The sequence below is a fragment of the Urtica dioica genome, chromosome 1 (genome assembly GCF_054948205.1).
Source record: "Urtica dioica subsp. dioica isolate 48M chromosome 1, U.dioica_male_clone48M_v1_H2, whole genome shotgun sequence".
In the NCBI taxonomy this organism is placed as follows: domain Eukaryota; kingdom Viridiplantae; phylum Streptophyta; class Magnoliopsida; order Rosales; family Urticaceae; genus Urtica; species Urtica dioica.
In genome coordinates, this window is record NC_142756.1 from 15,177,889 (window position 1) to 15,194,382 (window position 16,494).

Sequence of the window (16,494 nt, forward strand, 5' to 3'; positions counted from 1 at the left end):
TTCACTCATGTCTCGGGGAATTTTCAAATTGTGAATATCAATTTCAATGAGTGAATTTGAAACTTAATCCTTTTAATTTTCATTTTCATTTTCAAGTGTGTGATTTCCATTTGAACTTGAAAGTTTGTATTTTTCTCTTGAAAGTTTGTAATTCTCGTTTAAAAATTTTTATTTTATCTTTCATTTAATTAAACTTAAGATGTTATTCGTATTATTTCTACGTTTTTAGTCATTTTCATATGTTTTTATATTATCTTTTCATTTTTTGTCATTTTTTTCAAACTGACCCACAAAAGCTTTTCAAATAAATCCCTTAATATAATATTAAAAATAATTTCCATATCCCAGTCCAACTTTTTATGGTAAATTATTTATGTAATCCATAAAAAGTTGGAATGAAATCTTCCATCACATAAAAAGGTCGGGAATTTCTTTTTTGGAAAATGGATAATCCATAATTCCAAATGCTCGTGATTGCCTATGATGAGCCGTTCTTTGTTGCTTGCCCTGGAGCTCACAAGGATTATGTAGTCAATCTAATTTATGTTTAAATGGTTAGTTGCTAGCTTGTTGATTAATTTCATCAATTAGTTTTCTACGTATTAATTACTTGAATTTGGCTGTGGGTATTGTGGCTTCTGTGATAAGCCAGAAGAACAGTGAGGGATATGCTTTTGTGCTCGATGGCTCGTCTTTCAAAGAGATCGCCAATGCAAGTTCTCGTACGGCCTCCCCTACGGCTTGCACGGTTTTTGGGACCCCGCGGCTTGAAGGAGATCTTTTTCATGAATATAAAATATCTCTATGTATGGTCAATGTTAAGATTAAGGGAATCATATTGCAATTATAACTCTCTTTGGTCTCTATATAGTCTAATCACTAAAAAAATATATATAGGGTTTTATTAACTAAAAATACGTAGGGTTTCTTATGTTTAGACGATTTTGCAAACCAAATTATGCCTAGTTTACTTGGCAATTTTCAACTCCAGCTCCCGATCGGGAAGTGGTTTGGTTCTCGCGAACCAAATCTGGATTCAGTCACATTATAAATAAACTAAAAATCGCCTATTTAACTACAATATCAGGAAAAAAAATAAAATTGTTATTTCTTCGTCTGCAAATTCTCTGACCCTAACAAAGATTTCTCACCCAAAACTGTTGATTCCCCCGACTTTTGACCTTTTCCCGATGTCGTTGAGAGTTACGTTCTCCCCGAATCCCGACGGTTCTCTCAAAAATACATCGGTAAGGATTTTTTTTAGATATTTAAGCTTAATTTTGATGATTAAAATCAGATTTGTGTAATAATCTTCGATGAATATATCTTTTTCAATTATTTTTTAGATCCAAATCTAACCTATTTTTTTAAACGATAATTATCTTGATGATTTTTTAATCTAATAATGATTTAGTGTTTGTATAAGATATTCTGAGTTTCATTTTGTAATGTGAGCTTGCAATCGTTAGGTTCATAATTTTGTTATCCCAAATTGTTAGGAAAACATACAAAACTACCGATTTTTTGGCAAAATTAATGTTTAATTTTAATCATGGATTCATATATGTTAATTTCTTAGCTTCGAAGAATGTTGACCGATCCAATGAGGTAGTATTATATTCCTGTTATGGGAAAGGCCAGTGCGCATATTTGAAAATTATATGGTCACGTGGTGCGAGAGGAGGGGCATCACTAGAGTGAAAACTACCTTTTCAAATGTGAATGCTAAGAGGAACATCAATACGTTTGATAATCTCTCCTTCCACAAGAAGTAGCAAAAACATAGCTTGATGTAACTATTAGTGTGGCTTTTAAGAACTGTTTTATTTTATTTGAGCGGATATTATTTATTTTTTTATTTCTACTATATTATGTTGAAGTAATGGATGTATTGTTGATGATTATGTTTATGTTAAATTGTTTTAATTTATTTTATTTCGGTGTATAATAATATGTTTTGTTAGCAATATTAGAATAATATTGTGAGTAAAATAAAGACAATTTGCAATGACTAATTTAATAAAAATCTGAAACTAGTAAAATTCAATTTAGAAAATAAAATGGAAAACAAATAGACAAAAGAATTAAAAATGCAAAACCGGGTAAACCTTAACCGGTATGAACGCAAGAAGTAGTGATCGAAAAGAAAGCGTCGAGACCCGTTGGACGGTTTCCTTGAAGCTTTTATCGCCCTCCCACGGGTGCCGGATTACTTGAGCAAAATCCTCCTAGGATACAATGGCGGAACAAGGCAAGCTTTGCACCACAATGCTTGATTTCGGCGAACTAAAACCCTGGTCTGAAAACTACTACCGCACTACAAAGAAAACAAACAATTTCGGCGAGGGAGAGAGTTAGCTAAGAAAGATTTGCTTTCGGTGTGTTTGAAATGAGAGGCGAATGTCTCCTTTTATATGAAGACGAGGCAACGGTTGCAACCTTCACCGTTGATGATGGAAATCGGCATTAAGTGCTTGTTAAAGGTTGTGGTTACAAACGTTTTCTGAACGTTTAACACCCATTAACTCGCAAATAAGTTCGGTTACAAAGATTTAAACAGAAGCACTTGCACGCTTATAAACCACAAAACTGCAGCCTTTATAACACCAAATAAAAGATTTTATTTAACAAATAAAATTCGGAAGGAAAAATAAGAGGGAAGGCCCAAGCCCGACCCGACCCGCCCGCCCAGACAAGCGGCGGCCCGCGTGGTGGACTTGGACTTCTAAGTCCTTGCTCCTCTACAAAATTGGGTCACCATTGGGAACTCAATCCCCTTTTGACCAAATTTGGTATATAAGCTAATACCTAGTTCACATATCTATTTCATGTGAGACTCTTGTAAGAGCACTTTCAATCACAACAATTTTCTATTTTCTTCACAATTATTAGTATTTTCCAACACATTTTGAGTATCGATTTCTCATTCAATATAGCATTGCTTTTGGCAAATAAATATTCAATCTTATACCCGTCGCAACAAGGAATAAGAATACGCAATGATTAATCAACTCCAATAAGTGGACCTTACTAAAATCTTAGCCACAAGTCAGTCACTCATAAAGTATTAAATGTAATTTAATACTTTTATTCCAACATGTTTATGCTTATGTTTATATTATGAAAACATATTTTTGGTAATTTATGTGTCATGGAAAATTCTTCGGTAAATTTGGAATTTAACGGTTTACCCTTGCCATAATGGTGTATTTATGGATATCGATTCTTTTTTTTTTTTTTTTTTCTCTCAGGAGATATCTAATATAAACTCTTGTAGTAAGAGGTATACTCTGAGTCTCGAGACGGATAAATGATTGCTCAATTCTTCGTATATAAGGACGTCATAGTGGTCAATGTGGATCTTTTTATCTTACTTTACTCTGGCTTGGATATTTTTACCTACTATGTTAGTCCTTTTAATTCTTTTTCTTTACATAAAAAAATTGATGATTAGCCTTTCTTATTTTATTTATTTATTTCTAACAGTAGTCTATTTTGTTATTTATATAATAATTTAGATACAGATCCTTTAAAATACCTTTATAAATTATAATAAAGAAACATACTATAAATGTTATATAAAATATTTTTGTCTATCTTATCTATCAAAAATAATATTTGAGTAATGGCGCCTCCTAAACAGTAGTACAAAGCAAGCCACTCATATGGTGAGTGCTAGCTAGTTATAATTATATCTACGATGACTGTTAGATATTTTGTTTTTTGAAAAACAAAAATAGTTTCTATAGTTGTTAAAAATAGAAAGTTAGCTATTGTAAATTAAGGGTTGTGTTTCTTTTAAGTCCACCGCCTCTCGGATTGAACTCATAACTTTCGCTTTAGAACTTGGTATTGAATTATTATCTTGGTACCTACCGAAAATGCTAATTAATTATTAAATTTGGTCGCTATTAACTATTTCACCGATTCAATTTCCTTAAAATATATATATATATATATATATATATATATCAATAAATATTCAGCTCATTTAAAATTAAGATAGCGTTGGGATACTTGGTGAAAACTTTACTCAGACTATCTCGGTTTTGATGGCAATATATGGCAATTCAATTTTCCGGTCTCCTTTTATTTGGCGTTGAAAAAGAACGGCATCATAAAGACCGTTTTCAACACATTGGGAACGCACAGAAACACTGCTCAAGAACATGCATGCAAATACTTGTCTTTGCCCCTCTGTCTCTCTCAGAAACATATTAACACCGTTGCACACCAATACACATATCAGACAACTAATTAGTTGAGCTTTTACTGTAAACTTATTTACAGATAATGTAAAACCAAATTCCAACATATATATATTTGTGTATATGTAGGCCATTCATATGCTTCCTCAACCAATCACCACACTCACCATACTCACCACAACCAAATCTTAAACAGCTCCAAATATACTAACCATCTCTTGTTTCTTTGCTGTTATAATTTAATCGTTATTATATAGTAAAAATGGTTTCACTCGCTTCATCTCCGGCTATTGGCAACTCCTCAGTTCTGCTTCAGAAGCCAAACTCCATTCCCAAGGGACTCTCCAAGCCTGCCATTTTTGGAGCTAACACCTCCAAATTAGTCAACCACCGGAGCTCAATCATAGTCAACGCCGCCACTCCTCAGAAGTCAACGGCGGTGGCTCCGACCGGCGATCATCACGTCGCGTGGAGCAGCATTAGGCAGAAGAAGTGGGAAGGCGAGCTGGTCGTCGAAGGAGAGATTCCTAAGTGGCTGGTACTTTACTCGGTTCATTATTCTTTACCATTTCATAGGTCAATACTAAAAAAAAAATAGGTCAATACGGAAAAAAGCATCTTGACCGGCGATTTTTTTTAACGGAAAATAAATTATTTTTCAGCATATTTTGGAGGGAACAGTTAATCCGGTTATTTGAAAAAAAACACCCTCTTAAGGGTGACCGTACCAGATTGGCGCAGTTTAGTTTTCTTGATGATTAACATTCGATCGAGCCCACTCATAGTAACGTGGTATCCCGTGCATATGTTATTATTAATTGTAGATATATTTATAATATACAAATATTATAGATATTTATATAATTCTATAAAGCATGTAATCAACTAATCTAAAATTCTAAATTAATAGTCACATGGTGTGAGGAGTGGAAGTATTAAGATTGAACGCTTATATATAATCACGTTGCATGCATGCATGCAGAATGGGACGTACCTCCGCAACGGACCGGGACTGTGGAACGTCGGAGACTATGAGTTCCGTCACCTCTTCGATGGCTACGCCACTCTCGTCCGCCTCGACTTCAACGACGGCCGTCTCGTCGCCGGCCACCGACAGGTGGAGTCAGACGCGTACAAGGCCGCCATGGCCAACAACAAGCTCTGCTACCGCGAGTTCTCCGAGGTCCCGAAACCCGAAAACTTCATGTCCTACGTGGGCGAGCTCGCCAACTTCTTCTCCGGCAAGTCCCTCACCGACAACGCCAACACCGGCGTCGTCCGGCTCGGCGACGGCAGGGTGGTCTGCCTGACAGAGACTCAGAAGGGCTCCATCGTGGTGGACCCCGACACCCTCGACACCATCGGAAAGTTCGAGTACACGGACTCGCTCGGTGGGATCATCCACTCGGCTCATCCCATCGTGACGGAGTCTGAGTTCATCACTCTCTTGCCTGACCTAATCAACCCCGGCTACACCGCGGTCAGGATGCTTCCCGGCACCAACGAGAGGAAGGTCATAGGGAGAATTGACTGCCGTGGGCCCGGGTTCCCTGGGTGGGTCCACTCGTTCCCGGTGACGGAGAACTACGTGGTGGTCCCGGAAATGCCTCTCAGATACTCCGCCAATAACCTTCTCAAGGCCGAGCCGACCGAGCTCTTCAAGTTCGAGTGGCACCCCGAGTCCAAGGCCTACGTCCACATCATGTGCAAGTCTAGCGGAAAAATCGTATGTCTATGTTTTTGCATCTTCTTCTACTTCTCTAAAGTTGTGATAATATGATATGTTATATATCGTTTTTTTTTTTTTGATATATTTGTAGGTTGCGAGCGTTGAAGTTCCTAACTTTATCACGTTCCATTGGATCAACGCGTACGAGGAACGCGACGCGGACGGAAGAATCACGGCCGTGATTGCCGACTGTTGTGAGCACGAAGCCGACACTTCTATCCTCCAGAGGCTCCAGCTCAACAACCTCCGTGCCTTCGGCGACCAAGATGTGTTGCCTGATGCAAGGTATACTGTATTATTATATATGGACTTTTCGGATAATATATATGTGCTTAATAATCACATTTTTCTTGTCTTATGAATTTGGCGTGTTGTGTGGTGGTTAGGGTTGGGAGGTTTAGGATTCCGTTGGACGGGAGTCCGATGGGAGAGTTGGGGGTGGCGTTGGACCCGAACGAGCACGGCAAAGGGATGGACATGTGCAGCATAAACCCTCACTTCTTGGGCAAGCCTTACCGTTACGCGTACGCCTGTGGGGCCCAGCGTCCATGCAACTTCCCCAACACGGTCACTAAGCTCGATTTTGTCGCGAAGAAGGCGAAGAACTGGCACGAGGAAGGCGCGGTGCCCTCTGAGCCCTTCTTTGTGGCTCGTCCCGGTGCAACCCATGAAGATGATGGTAATATTAAATACATATTTTTAGTGCCTATTTTTGTTTTTTTTTTTAAATAAATTCTCTAAATTATATACACTTTTATCGTAGGTGTTGTGATAACGATGATAAGCCAGAAAGACGGTGGAGGATATGCGTTGCTGCTCGATGGTTCTTCGTTCGAAGAGATCGCTCGTGCAAAGTTCCCGTATGGCCTTCCTTACGGTCTTCATGGTGCCTGGGTTCCAAGGGCTTGAAATTTTCACTTCGTTTTAGTTGAGTAACTTTGTGATGTTATGAACTTATGTTAAGTGTTTTTTTTTTATCAACTTTGTAAAGGGGTTTTCAGAGACTTCAGCGCATGATCAATCGATTTGCTCTAAATCGATCAATGAACCGTATAAGTAATGTTCTCAATTATCCCTGTCTCGATCCTCTGTTTTTTTCTTCTCGTTTACGGTCTTTCCAATCATTAAGAAGACTCATAATTTCACAATGGAATCATTTTTTTGTCTCATTTTTCGTTTATCAGAGGTCAAATTTAGCTCTGTTCTTTATATAGTTCAGGAAATTATAAAAAATTTGATTTTGTTTTTGTTTTTTGGAGTTATGATTTGATAGCGCTAATTAAGATTGATTTGTGCTCTTCGACATATGTCAATTTTCCTCATTTCAGAAACGTTTAAGTCGGCACTCAAAAACGTACTAACTAGGGTTATCTAATATATGCGTAATTCATATAACAATGATATTAATTTCTCATTTTTTTTATCTTTCATATTTTTTTTGTCATATCAATATTTGTCATAAATGAAATTGGACTCATAAATGAAATTTAATCTCGTAAATGAAATTTGTCTCATAAATGAAATTTAACCTCATAAATGAAATTTGTCTCGTAAATGTTAATTAAGTTATACCAAAACGTGACTGTGTACCATAATGCAAAATGAATTTTAATTCAGATGTAGCGTCCTTCGCCATATATATATATATATATATATATATATATATATATATATATATATATATATATATGTATGTATGTGGCGAAGAACGCTACATCTGAACCCACGACCTCCACACAGACTATCCTAGGTACCCCATTCGCCAATAATATATAAATGGGTGCATTTCACTTCACCTCTTTTATTTGTTATAAACGTGAGAGAAGTAGCTAGACATAGGTCTAAACCTCTATCGTAAGTTATATTTGTAATATTTAATAAATATAGGCTATACATTTTAAATAAAGGTATATTATACCTAGTCATTGAATTATTTTAAACTTTTTTTTTTCTCTTCATAGTTATAAATTATATAATATTAACTAGACACATCATAAAGCAATTTGGACGTTGAGCACATATATAATACAGAACATAGAGTTTAATTATAAATTAATCATTATTGGTTGCTTTAAATATTGCATACTTTTTTTTTTCTTTTTTTTTTGTACCGATGAGACGAATTTTAATAGAGTTATGAACGAACTAAAATAAGCATTGACTTTTACATGTGATAAAAAGTGTTATTGTTAACGGTGGAAAAACATGCAGTATTCTTCTCGTCTCGTAATAAAATGTTTTGCTTTTTGTTCCACTACTCAATTAAGCATTGAATCTTTAACCTAACACAGCAAAAATAAAAATAAAAGTCATTAGGTAAAACAAAACACAAAAGAAGGGATAAGAAAGTAACTGAGTTGTCGAAATTGAAGCCGAACCTGATCACGCACTGATGACTTTATTTGTGGCAAGTGACACGGCGTATTCAAGACCTTTCTGTTTTTGTAGCAACCATTCTGAAAGTTGACACACATATATATACATATTTATTTTACCCTCCTGCATAAAATTAAGTTCAAACTTCAAATTCAAAGAAATTTATGGCGCTAAATATTTACCTCTTTACCATATTGCATCTTCAAGTTGTGTATAAGCTGATATGCTTCCTTCTTTTTTTGTTCTACATCGATTAGCTTACGCTCCAAACACTCAATTTGTTTCTCTTCATTCATGCTTTTTGTCTTGAAACGTTTCACTTTAGCAATATACTCTGATTTTTCACTCATTTTGTTGTCTATTTCATCCTTCAGAAGCTATATACAACAATTAAAAAACTTGTAAGATAATTGTATCTAAGAATAATAAAATAAATAGAGAAGAATGGTTCATGACATAATAATTTTGATGTATACATATATGCTTACTTTGAGTTGGCATAGCACATTTTTCATGGAATAACCTAGAGAGCTCCAAATCACTCCTTTAACTGCGGCATTAGCGATTAATTTTTCTACTTTCAAATCCCACAATTTACTGCTATTTATTGACAGTTTGTTATCGTTGTCGTCGTCATTATCATTATCCATGCAGCTAAACGAATAGAAGGCCTGCCCCAAGAGAACAAACCATTAAGATTTGCTAAAAAAAAAGAGAGAGTTAGAAAGGGTAATTAATTAATTCAAGGTTTTGTTATATTTAACCTCATAGGAAATAGTAGTATTTTCGGTACAATCAAGTTCAACACTTCTTTTTTGGCTTGCTTTAACACCTCTTATAAGTCTCCTCTCTTCAACCAAGCTTTTACAACCATGTAGCATCCTAAACCCCAATGTCTAAATCAAATCATGCTCAAAATATTAGCTTCAATTAGAAGACAAATATAAGACCGTGCTATTATATTTAACACATAAATACATTGGAGAGTAGTGTTACTGATTATACTTACATGATTATCGACTTCGTTCCCCAAGAAACAAAAATCTTTAGTCTTTGGTTGATATGCTTTGTTTGAAAAACAAAGTTTGTCTAGTGACAACTTTTTAAACTTCAACTCCCTTGTTAACGACTTCAGTTCATATTCAATCCTCCTTTCTTCTATGTTTAGCCAGTCCCCCATCCTCCACCTTTCGTTCCACCTCTCGTATGACTGTCAATATTCTACCAACCCATCAAATATTTTAATTTAATTTCAAGCTAAATAAATAATTATGAAATTTATATAATCACATTTGTTTCTTCGAGTTTTTTCGTGATCCGTAATTCATCGCGACCGAGCCTTTGGATTAGCATCTCAGCCTGGCTGATTTTTTGGGTCGTTGAGCTCGGTTGTTCGTAGTGCCATCGATGCACCTTTTCTAGCGTATCATTGTCTTCATTTATCCTGTTGACCTTGTTTGACTCTTCAACTTTATGTTCTTCGTTACCACCCTTGTCGTTGTGAGCTATGCTTAATTCCATTTCAATTTTCCTCTCTAACAAAATGTTATAAAAAAAATATAAATCAGAGTAAAATCAAAATATATCTACGATAAACAAATAGCATAACATTAATGCTATAATAACAATCTACTATGGTAACAAAGCAGAAAAATAAATATATACAAATCAAATTTCTATACATTGTGAGGAAATTTTTGTAATAATTTTGATTGGCGACTTTACAAAAAAAAATGACAGATTGATATGTAATAACAAGATCTATTAATACTTAAAAGCTAGGCAAGAACTCTAACCTGATCGAATTAAGGCGTTGGATCAGAATGAGTTAATTAAAAAATGTTTTGTTTATATTGACAAGTCAATATGATCAATGTATACACACACACACACACACACACACACACACACACACACACACATATATATATATATATATATATATAATGGAACTGTATACAAATTGTTTGAATGTAATAAGCCAACTACTACGCTGGCCATACTTGCACTCCAAGAAAGTCAACTGATTACTTGAACAAGATAAAGCATGTTAAGTATTTGTGTAATTTATTAATTAGCCTTCCAACCAATTGCATATATCTGAAATACCATGTTACGTATTTGTGTAAATCAATGATTAGTCAGCCCTCCAACCAATCGCAAATATCTTATTGTTCCTTGGACCGCAAGCATGGTGATATATCTTAATAAAATATGTGAAGAATATATATATATATATATATATATATATATATATATATATATATATATATATGAGAACTTTACTAAGTTATTTTATGTAATATATTACATACCCTAAAAGAGCGGTGGTACAAAATAGGAGCCTTTGAAACTTTTCGTCATTGATATTAATATGTAGGAACTCGTACTCAATTAACAAAGTGCACCTTATACTACAATTTTCCACAAAAATTACTATGAACTCTTATTTCAGTTGACTTTCACCCCTTCTGTCAAAGTTTAGCTGCTAGCATCCATGAATTTCGCATGTTTTTTGCAGGTGAGCTCAGTTGTTGTTGAAATTATCATAATACCCTTTGTATTTAGATTCCTAATATTAAAAATCCATATTTTTACTTATATTAAAAGAGACGGATTCATTTCCTAAAAAAAACTCGAAATAATTTTCAAGCAAAAAAACCCCAAATCTCTCTAATCCTAAAACCCAAAATCGAGTGCTCGTCGATCTTCCCACCCATCTTCTCAACCCAAAACGAACGCTAATCTCAATGTATATACTCGTTCGCAATGGGTTCTTCTTCGAAGAGTGGATTTACTGCAAGCGTCGACGAAGCAGAGTGCGTGGAAAGTCGTCGGAGTCCTCAGTGCTTATGCGGTCTGTTGAGTGTTGAGCTCACTTCATGAACGGGTGACAATCCAGGTCGAAGGTTTTATGGTTGTTCACGATACAAAGTACGTTATTTGATTTGTATTTCTGGTTCTACTTAGTCGTCGCCGATCGTCTTCGTATCTCTGTGCTAATTGATGCCGGTAGTGGATTTTATTCGCAGAAAAATGTGGAAAAGGTTGTGGTATGTTAGAATGGATTGATCCATAAATGTGTAAAAGGTCTCACCAAATTATCCGGTTTTACTAAAGAAAATATATAAACTGGAGGATGGAATGACTGATGAAGTGGGCGAGAAGATTCTAACAGAAGCCCGAAATCTGTCGATTATTGTGTATGAAGTCCGAGGTGAGATGAAGGAAGTGACTGAGAAGATTCTAGCGGAAACCCAAGATCTCTCGACTGTTGTGTATCAAGTCCGTGATGAGATGAAGAAAGTGAACGAGAAGATCATAGCAGAAGCCCGAAAAATCAAGACTTTTGTGTGTGTAATTGTTATTTTAGTCGTTTTCACGATTTTATTCAAGTAGCCCCAAAGTGCAAGAAAGTTTTGTGTGAAATGATATTTATCGTAATGTTATTATCACAATATAATCATCCGGTTAATGTTATTATCGCAATCTATGTTTGTATGTCTACATGCAATTGAATCCGATTTTGGTCACAATATACTTTTGTACATGCAATACTTTTGATCAAACACTTTGTTAATCCAACAGAAGTCTGAGAACATTTCGTATTCTTTTTGCATTCCTTTCACAAAATACACATAAATCATAAGTATGAGACACTAAATACACATAAAACATTAGTGAGAGACACTAATTACTACATTACAAGTCTCTTTACACTTGATACTAAAGCTATGAGTCTGAAATACACATAATATTATCCAAAAGAGTACAAGTCTTTTTTCATATGAGTCTGAGACTATTACATCATATTGTTAGGAATTCTTGCCCACGAGAGATAATGAATAAATCATAAATGATTACTAAATAGAATAATGATTTACTTTATTAGCATCATATGATTAGTGGGTTGAGCTCTGAATATCATAATCAATATCAACTATCATTCGTAGCCTCCATATTAAACTGAGTCGCATGCTGGGTACCTGAGTTCGGGCGGTGAGCTAAAACATGATCGATGACTGATACACGCCTGGATAGCTGTATCTAAAGTCATATATGTGGGACTCTAGTGAAGGTTGATCACGACGTGCGAGCATTTTGCACTTGTGATAAGTGCCCCAGACAGGATTTGGTTGTAGATGTGTCATTTAAGTACCATTACGACACACTAACTAAGGTCGCTATGATGGTCACAATGAGACTTGATCTAAATCCTGAAGTGATCATGTACACTAGATCATGTTACCGCGCTCTTTGACTCATTCGCTAAAAGGCTACTATAATGCTAATCACAACTTATGTCTTGGGAGTTACGAAACATGATTCGAGTGGGAAATGGTTGACAGATACAAAATCAAGCCTTTCTGAAAGAAGGTCAATGTTCACTCACCTAAGGGTTGATTCCAAAACCGATAGATTGCCGGCACTTCCGAAGTATGTACGTTCGGAAGAATCTTTCGCTGGGGAAAAACGGTGCTTAGGGTATATATGTATCAAGAAAGGTTTAACGAAATAATTGATCTTTCTCGATACGGGTTGAACCTGGAGGATCTTGATCACGAACTGACTAGATCAGTGGACACTCGTCACGATGAGTAAATATAATTCTAGCATAAAGAAGGGTTCAGTCTTGGGTTACATAGTGAAGTATTTGACCAAGATTAGACGAAACGATGGTAAAAGAGAAATGACTTTTTCGTCTTTTTCATCGGATTTGTTAAGCTTCTATTACTAGGTCCATAGTCCCCGATTCGGCTTCGATAAAGACGAATAAGAACTCTCTGGTAATAATAAATATTATTATTATTACAATCTCACAGTTGTAAATTGTTTAGCAGCATTCATTCGGAAATTTGTCTATTTGCCGAATTAAATATTTATTGTGGAATTAATTATTTATTGTAGGATCAAGTAAATAATTAATTGAATTTTAAGTTGGGCCTCCTGGACACTGTAAAATTCGAAATTCCTAAGCCCAATAGCACTATGTTGGGTGCCTACATTAGGGTATTAATTACCCAATATTCTCTCATTAATAAGTTGCTAAATTTGTGGTAGCTAATTAAATAAGAGATAGAATAATAATGGTATATATATTCTCTCTCCATTAAATAAGGAAATAAGATATTGTCATTTATTCTCTCTCATAAATAATTTCCTAATATCTAGGAGAATAATAATGGAAGAAATATTCTCTCCATTAAATAAGGAAGTAAGATGTTGTCATCGTTATTCTCAAATATTTAGATTCCTTAAATATAGGAGAAAAATAAGGGAACTAAATATCCTAGATTATGATCTAATAGATGAGAGAAAAAGTAGGATTTGTAGTCAAGATCGGCTCATGCTTGATTACAAAATAGGAAAGAATAAAGGAGAATTAAATATCTCTAGGATCTATCTAGAATATCTCATTTCTACAACCATAAATAAGGGTCTAAGAGGAAGCAAGACATACACTTTTGCAGAGGCAAAAATTTTGCCCATCACACTTAGTGTGGACGAAATTCTCTCTCTTTCCCTCTCCCTTGGAATTATGTGATTCCATTCTCATAAACACGGTACGATCTGAAATCATAAATTAGAGTCGTAGTGAGATTAAGAGTGTGCCCACACTGTATTCTTGTTCGTCCGGAGATTACGTTTCGGAAGACTAATATGTCATCAAGGAAAAACAAATGAGATCTCGAGAGTTTCAGAGACATCTCGGAGGGCTAATAGTAGAAGACGACGCTGGGAGGCTGAGACGAGACGAGAAGAAGACGAGGAGCTCGAGGAGATCCTGATTCAGAAAACTTATGGAGAAACCCGTAAGTTTTCTAATAACTCGTCTCTTTATATTGGTTGCTTGACACATATGCTCTCATTGTTAAATTAATTAAACAAAACTAGATCTTATTTTAATAACCATTAAATTGATTAGGTTAAGATAGCGTAATTAATTATTTTTCCGCGCGCTTATTATGATAAGGTGAATAATCACAACCCCTGGTGTTAGAGGGATTGTTCATGTCTGATACCAATCCGGTTTTTTCAACAACACATATTCCATATCATTATCACCAAAAATATGGTCCAAAAACACAGAAATCAGAACAAATTCCTCGGCAGTAGTCCATTCTGTTTTGTTGGAACCTGGTTGAGTCTTGGACTGCGCTATATTTGGAGACATTACAATTGATTAGATACATAGGCATTTCCTAGAAATTTAAGTGCATATAAATCTGAAATTAATTATCTGAGAGACTAGCCCTAAGTTGTGGTTGTTGAGCCACTTGACTTGGTCATGTTTGACTAGTACCACCTTCAGCATTACCACCTTGACCAAGACTTGCTTGAGCAGGTCCATGATTAGCATCTCTGGTCTGGCAGCGCGATGTTCATCTCTAGCAGCTCTTTGTTGTTGTCTCTGCAAGTTAATCAGAAATTAGATTTACATCACAGTTCATATATTGATTAAAATTGATATTAAAACTGAGCTCACCAAATTCTTTTGCTGCCTCCTAAAGCATGTCTTTAGATTGTGACTATGTTTTCCACATCCAGAACACAGGCTTACATTGTGCATCAGACTCAGTTTCAAACTCGACCGTCGAACCGGGATTAGATCTCTTGATCTTAGCACCGTAGTCCCAGAAGGAAATGTATTGCTCTTTGTACGTGCCTTCGATCACATGATCCGGTATGCCTTCATCTTCGAGAATTCCAAGACTAAGTCGTGTTGTACTTTGTGCATGAAGTTCACAGCGGACCATGAGTCATTGTCCCCGAAAGTTTGCATATACTTGTTAGACAAGTATCGTGCAGTTGCAAACCGATTTTGGTTTGTTCTAGCGCATGTGTGCTCAAGCACGTACGTCTTTATCACAAATGTGGTTGTGTTACCAAGTTCGGAGGCAAAGCATAGCCATTTACATTTTTTATCTTTACACACTGCTCAAACTTTGTTTGAGCCGTTGACCTTAAAACAAACTTCTTTCCCAGATCGGATATAGTGTTCTCGAATGGCGTCTTTGAATAATTTTCCGCTCGGAAAAGTTAAACCCAATTTCAGTTTAGGTTGACTCATATATGTGTCTTGTCTGAACTCTTGAAATTTGGGCAAAACCTTCTTCCAAACCGAACGACGTTTACCGGAGTTGGCTTTTTCTTCGCTAGACGACTCTATATTGTCTTCATTGTTGTAGTCACTATCTGCCTCTAAGATTGGTTCATCATCACTAAAATGCTTTTTCCTTTTCCCTGTTAGACATCCCTCTATAGCTGCCCCGTCAATGATCATGACGTCTTCACTATTATCATATCTGATGTCTTTCTCAACCACTTCATGTTCTTCACGCTCTTCTGCATCTGGTTCGTCATGCTCTTCTATTTTTGGTTGAGTATCATCCAACTGTGGTTGACTTTATGACAAGTTAGGTTGACTATTTGGAAAGTTGACTATCTTTAGGTTGACTCTCTGGAAGTTGACTCTCTTCAAGTTGACTTTCTGGAAGTTAATTCTCTTTAGATTGGCTCTGTTCAGGTTTGCTCTATTCTGGAACTTGAGTCTGTGCCAAGGCCGGTTGACTTTCTTCATGTGGACTCTCTTCCAAGTTTGCTTGACTCTCTACAAATGCAGGTGCAGTGTTTTCCAGTTGACTCTGTTCTAATAGCAGAATATCATGTTCTTCTTGAATGAGGGTGATCACCTACAACAAGACTTCAAACGTGTTCTCAATTAGCTTGCTAACGACGGACATCAACTTTTGGTCTGTATCTAGCCATTCAAGCTTTGTGGATTCTGTTGGTACCGTGTAATAGAATGCTCCACTAAAGTATCCTAAATCTTTAATCAATATCCCGTCAAGCTCTATTAGCGACAGCCGGTCAATGTCTTGGTTGTCTACAAAGTCGACTTTACTCTCTACGTAAATCAACTGTTGATTCACCCTTTTCAATTCTAGCCATATGGCGAACTTGTAATGTGAACTTACCAGACCCAAGTTCTGCAATAAAACAAGTACGAAAAAAGTGTAATTAATTATTAAACAATCACAATAAATACAATTTAGAACAACAACAACAATAACAACAACAACAACAACAACAACAACAACAGACAACAACAACAACAACAGACAACAAACACCAGTGGTCCCCACTCTGTTTGTCTTTAAACCATCAAAACTTCAAATC

General features: G+C 35.8%; 2 protein-coding genes across 2 annotated transcripts; one reads left to right on the plus strand and one right to left on the minus strand.

Annotated features, from left to right (window-relative positions):
- Positions 1-4,389: 4,389 nt before the first annotated feature.
- LOC149407464 (carotenoid cleavage dioxygenase 8 homolog B, chloroplastic-like) lies at positions 4,390-6,880 on the plus strand. Its single transcript, XM_089626611.1, has 5 exons — positions 4,390-4,746; positions 5,191-5,934; positions 6,029-6,222; positions 6,324-6,616; positions 6,701-6,880. The coding sequence occupies exons 1-5, from the start codon at positions 4,471-4,473 to the stop codon at positions 6,844-6,846; spliced, it is 1,653 nt and encodes a 550-aa protein (XP_089482737.1). The 5' UTR covers positions 4,390-4,470; the 3' UTR covers positions 6,847-6,880.
- Positions 6,881-8,007: 1,127 nt separating this feature from the next.
- On the minus strand, positions 8,008-10,198 carry LOC149407465 (uncharacterized). Its single transcript, XM_089628727.1, has 8 exons — positions 10,110-10,198; positions 9,604-9,848; positions 9,323-9,523; positions 9,078-9,209; positions 8,802-8,984; positions 8,496-8,690; positions 8,316-8,393; positions 8,008-8,219 (listed from the first exon to the last, which is right to left on the minus strand). Exons 2-8 carry the CDS (start codon positions 9,832-9,834, stop codon positions 8,196-8,198), a joined length of 1,044 nt encoding a protein of 347 aa, XP_089484853.1. The 5' UTR covers positions 9,835-9,848; positions 10,110-10,198; the 3' UTR covers positions 8,008-8,195.
- Between the last annotated feature and the right edge of the window lie 6,296 nt (positions 10,199-16,494).

Bases quoted from the DNA above. Each gene is read 5' to 3' on its own strand.
- LOC149407464 (XM_089626611.1), top strand. From the start codon at position 4,471: ATGGTTTCACTCGCTTCATCTCCGGCTATTGGCAACTCCTCAGTTCTG. The intron at 5,935-6,028 runs GTATGTCTATGT...ATATATTTGTAG, and splicing joins GCAAGTCTAGCGGAAAAATC to GTTGCGAGCGTTGAAGTTCC. The intron at 6,617-6,700 runs GTAATATTAAAT...CTTTTATCGTAG, and splicing joins TGCAACCCATGAAGATGATG to GTGTTGTGATAACGATGATA.
- LOC149407465 (XM_089628727.1), bottom strand. From the start codon at position 9,834: ATGGAATTAAGCATAGCTCACAACGACAAGGGTGGTAACGAAGAACAT. The intron at 9,210-9,322 runs GTAAGTATAATC...GATTTGATTTAG, and splicing joins GGAACGAAGTCGATAATCAT to ACATTGGGGTTTAGGATGCT. The intron at 8,985-9,077 runs GTTAAATATAAC...CTCTTGGGGCAG, and splicing joins ATACTACTATTTCCTATGAG to GCCTTCTATTCGTTTAGCTG.